Source organism: Etheostoma cragini, unplaced genomic scaffold (genome assembly GCF_013103735.1).
Source record: "Etheostoma cragini isolate CJK2018 unplaced genomic scaffold, CSU_Ecrag_1.0 ScbMSFa_1962, whole genome shotgun sequence".
Taxonomy (NCBI): domain Eukaryota; kingdom Metazoa; phylum Chordata; class Actinopteri; order Perciformes; family Percidae; genus Etheostoma; species Etheostoma cragini.
Genome location: NW_023266071.1, coordinates 1 through 4,278, shown reverse-complemented (window position 1 = coordinate 4,278; position 4,278 = coordinate 1). Strand labels below are relative to the sequence as shown.

The following is a 4,278-nucleotide window of genomic DNA, read 5'->3' as shown; positions in this document are numbered from 1 at the left end:
TATGCTGCTCTATACATGCTAAAAGTAGTGATTATTTACATGGAGTCTGGTGGAGATATGCTGCCCTATACACGCTAAGAGTAGTTATTATTTATATGGGGTCTGGTGGAGATATGCTGCTCTATACACGCTAAAAGTAGTGATTATTTACATGGAGTCTGGTGGAGATATGCTGCTCTATACATGCTAAAAGTAGTGATTATTTACATGGAGTCTGGTGGAGATATGCTGCCCTATACGCGCTAAAAGTAGTGATTATTTACATGGAGTCTGGTGGGTTTGGTGATGGTGATTTCTGTTTCATGTTAAACTAAAAGGATCTTCCTCTTTAACTAAAGGGTCTATCTCTGTAGGGATCCATCCCATAATGTCTTCACACACTTAGAATAATAACCTGAGTCTGTCAGCAGCCACAACACAACTTTGTGTGGACGCTGACTGAAGTCTGTGTTTCCAAAGACTGAATATGAAGTCCTGGTTCTGCTGGATCCTGATCCTGTTCAGAGATGTGCTGGCGGACCCGGGTCCACGCTACGTCGTCCACCGCACGCCGGTCAGCTTTGATCGGGCCGCAGAGCTCTGCTCCCCCACCGGACTCCTCACCACACTCGCCACCGAGCAGGAAGTCACCGCCGTCCTGGAGGCGGCGGCGGGGGACAAGGGGGACAAGGGGGACAAGGGGGATGCCGGTCCACCTCGCGGGGAGTTCACCTTCTGGGTCGGGCTGAGGAAGCTGAAGGACGAGTGTGTGATTCCCACGCTGCCGCTCAGAGGATTCAAGTGGACAAAGGACGGCAGCGAGGACTCACAGGTGAGCAGGACTTACCTAGTACATGTACTGCAGTACTGCACTTCAGTCCACATGGTGAGGTACTTGTACTTTACTCGAGTCTTTTCTTTTCATTTACTTTCTACTTCTACTAAAAAGCTTTAAACATTAATGTAGAGACACTTTTATTATTTCTCATACTCATATCATACTGCTGTCTCCACATAATACTCTCTACTGTTGTCTCTACATAATACTCTCTACTGTTGTCTCTCTACTGTTGTCTCTCTACATAGTACCAGAGATGGCAAAAGTACTCACATTCCGTACTTAAGTAGAAGTACAGATACTTGTGTTAAAAATACTCTGGTAAAAGTGGAAGTACTGATTAAACTTCTTTACTCAGGTAAAAGTAACAAAGTACAAGCTTGGAAATTTACTTAAAGTATTAAAGTTAAAGTAATCTTGCTAATGACAACCATTTTTTAAGCAAAGCTACCTGGATTACACAGATGTTCCTAGAGAGCACGCTGAGGAATTTCAGTGGACATGGAGAACACGTCTTTATATGGCAATGGCTACAATTTAAATGGATGTCTGCCAACAGGCCTAAAACATCAAATATATGATTTTTATGACAGAAACTGCAATGATTTGCTGTGAATTAATGCTGAATGCTGAATCTGTTGAGTTGTTTTAGGATTGCGTCAAATGAAACGTACAGTAGATATATTCCCATCCATTTAGATTGAAAATGGTATTGATGACGTAAACAATAATAGCGATATCTCTAGTGAATTGATGTGAAAGTTGAGGACTAGATTAGGACTGGATTAAATCTGATTCTGGTTTCTAACTTCACCCCCGGTTTGTGTGTCTGTTAAAACACAAATGGAGACAACTTCTCTTTAGCTAAGTTTCCATCCACTTGTCAATTGAATTACAATATCTAACGTTCGGTAAAAATAAACAAAAAACTCACGAGAATTAGTCTTGTACAAAACTAAAGTAGCGAGCCAATTTTGTAAAATGTAAGGAGTAGAAAGTAGGGATATTTGTGTTAAAATGTAAGAAGTAGAAGTAAAAAGTCGCCGCAAAATTAAATAGTAAAGTATAAATATCCGAAAAAAATCGACTTAATTACAGTAACGAAGTATTTGTACTTCGTTACTTCCCATCTCTACTTACTACTCTCTACTGTTGAATACTTCTGAATACTTCTTCCACCATTGCAGGTGAGCCGCTGGTTCCAGGAACCCAAGGAAACCTGTACGTCATCTCGGTGCGCGGCGCTGAAGGTCCAGCTGGACGGGTCCAGGGCGACGCCCTGGGGTCTGATCCCCGTCTCCTGCAGGACCGAGAACCACTTCATCTGTCAACTCACACATGATGCACACAAGGCCACTGGACCGAAAGCTGATCCTGAACCAGGACATGGAGCCCATGAGCCTGATACACCATCTACTAAAGCAGACGCTGGACCTGAGCTTGGACCTGACCCTGGACCTAATCCTGGACCTGACCCTGGACCTGATGCTGCACCTGATAATGGACCTAGTCCTGGACTTTACCCTGGACCTGATCCTGGTTCTCAGCTACAACCGGCTACAACAGAAAAATCTAAAACTGGCGCAACACACCAATCTGACATAAAGCCCAGAACTACGCCTACCCCTGGTCCTGATCCGTCGGTGGGGTCAGGCTCCTGTCAGCCCCCCCACATCCCCAGCGCCCGCTCCATCAGCCTGGGCCAGGTGAACAGCAGCCGGATCCTGGTGGAGTGCTGGTCCTCGCTTGCCCCTCTGGAGCTGCGTTGCTGGGGCCGTCCGGTGGCCTGGCGGTTGCCGGACGGCTCGCCGGCCGACTTCAGCGACATCTGCGCATCGTGCGACGCCGGCTTCCAGAAGGACGCCTCGGGGACCTGCGTGGACGTGGACGAGTGCAGCAGTGGTCCATGCCGACGCGGCTGCCTGAACACGGCCGGCTCCTACAGCTGCTTCTGCTCCGACCAGAGCGGGAACCAGCACCACGAGGACTCGCCAGAGTGCGCCGAAGCGGCCACGGGCGGCGTGCTCGTGGTGGCGCTGGTTGCCGTGGCGGCGCTTGTGCTGCTGGTGGTGGTTGTCCTGGTGACGGTGAAGTGCTGCCTGATGAGGCAGTCGAAGAAGCGTGCCATGAAGAAGGCGGAGAAGATGGCAATGGGGGAGCAAGGAAACAGCCAATGAGAAGAAGATGTGAGAGTGACATCATCATCATGTCTCCAAAATTAGGAGAAGTTTTTTTTTTATATTAAATATTCATATCAAACACACAACAAGACACATTGCAAACAAATTCAATCAATTCTACAACAGGAACTGAACATGGAGTAGAATATTGATGCATTTTCCAAAAAAATAAATAATAAAATACATATATAAAGGAAAGAGCGACCAAGGGACTCAGCAGTAGACACCAAGGAATGTAATTCATGATAAAATACTTTATACATTATTATATCATTTAGAAAGGCATTAAAGACAGGAGATGTTTAGAGAAATCAACATTTGTGTTTGTAATATTTTGCATTAAAATCAGATTATTCTCTCCAAACTAAGTTGTTCTCCATTTGAAGTCCGAATATAACGATCATATGTTCAAATTGGGATGTTTTGTGTATGGGACATGATTCAGAACTGGAAACATCCCAGAAGGTTTGGGTTACACCACCAGAGAAGAAGAGAGGTTCTGGGTTACACCACCAGAGAAGAAGAGAGGTTCTGGGTTACACCACCAGAGAAGAAGAGAGGTTCTGGGTTACACCACCAGAGAAGAAGAGAGGTTCTGGGTTACACCACCAGAGAAGAAGAGAGGTTCTGGGTTACACCACCAGAGAAGAAGAGAGGTTCTGGGTTACACCACCAGAGAAGAAGAGAGGTTCTGGGTTACACCACCAGAGAAGAAGAGATGTTCTGGGTTACACCACCAGAGAAGAAGAGATGTTCTGGGTTACACCACCAGAGAAGAAGAGAGGTTCTGGGTTACACCACCAGAGAAGAAGAGAGGTTCTGGGTTAAAGATAAGATAAAGATAAAGATAATTTGTTTATTAGTCCCCAATGGGGAAATTACTGCACTACACTCTGTGTACACACTTTTTGTTAGTACTCACACAGGCCTGAAATACACACACATGCTCAGGACCTATACATGCACTATACCTGGAGAGATGTCAGAGTGAGTGGGCTGCCAGCTGAACCAGCGCCCTGAGCGGTCGGGGGGGTACGGTGCCTTGCTCAAGGGCACCTGGCAGTGCCCAGGAGGTGAACTGGCATCTCTCCAGCCACCAATCCACGCTCCCAACTTTTTGGGTCCATACGGGGATTTGAACCAGTGACCCTCCGGTTCCCAACCCAACTCCCTATGGACTGAGCTACTGCCACCCCCCCCACCACACCACCAGAGAAGAAGAGAGGTTCTGGGTTACACCACCAGAGAAGAAGAGAGGTTCTGGGTTACACCACCAGAGAA

The 4,278-nt window shown here is 46.6% G+C and overlaps 1 protein-coding gene across 1 annotated transcript; it reads left to right on the top strand.

The window, feature by feature from the left end:
- Positions 1 to 435: 435 nt before the first annotated feature.
- Positions 436 to 3,705, top strand: clec14a (C-type lectin domain containing 14A). The gene is made up of 2 exons (XM_034865572.1): positions 436 to 811; positions 2,005 to 3,705. The coding sequence occupies exons 1-2, from the start codon at positions 467 to 469 to the stop codon at positions 2,992 to 2,994; spliced, it is 1,335 nt and encodes a 444-aa protein (XP_034721463.1). The 5' UTR covers positions 436 to 466; the 3' UTR covers positions 2,995 to 3,705.
- Positions 3,706 to 4,278: the final 573 nt, after the last annotated feature.

Coding starts and splice junctions, on each gene's coding strand:
- clec14a (XM_034865572.1), top strand. CDS start 467: ATGAAGTCCTGGTTCTGCTGGATCCTGATCCTGTTCAGAGATGTGCTG. Junction 812..2,004: donor ACGGCAGCGAGGACTCACAG/GTGAGCAGGACT, acceptor CCACCATTGCAG/GTGAGCCGCTGGTTCCAGGA.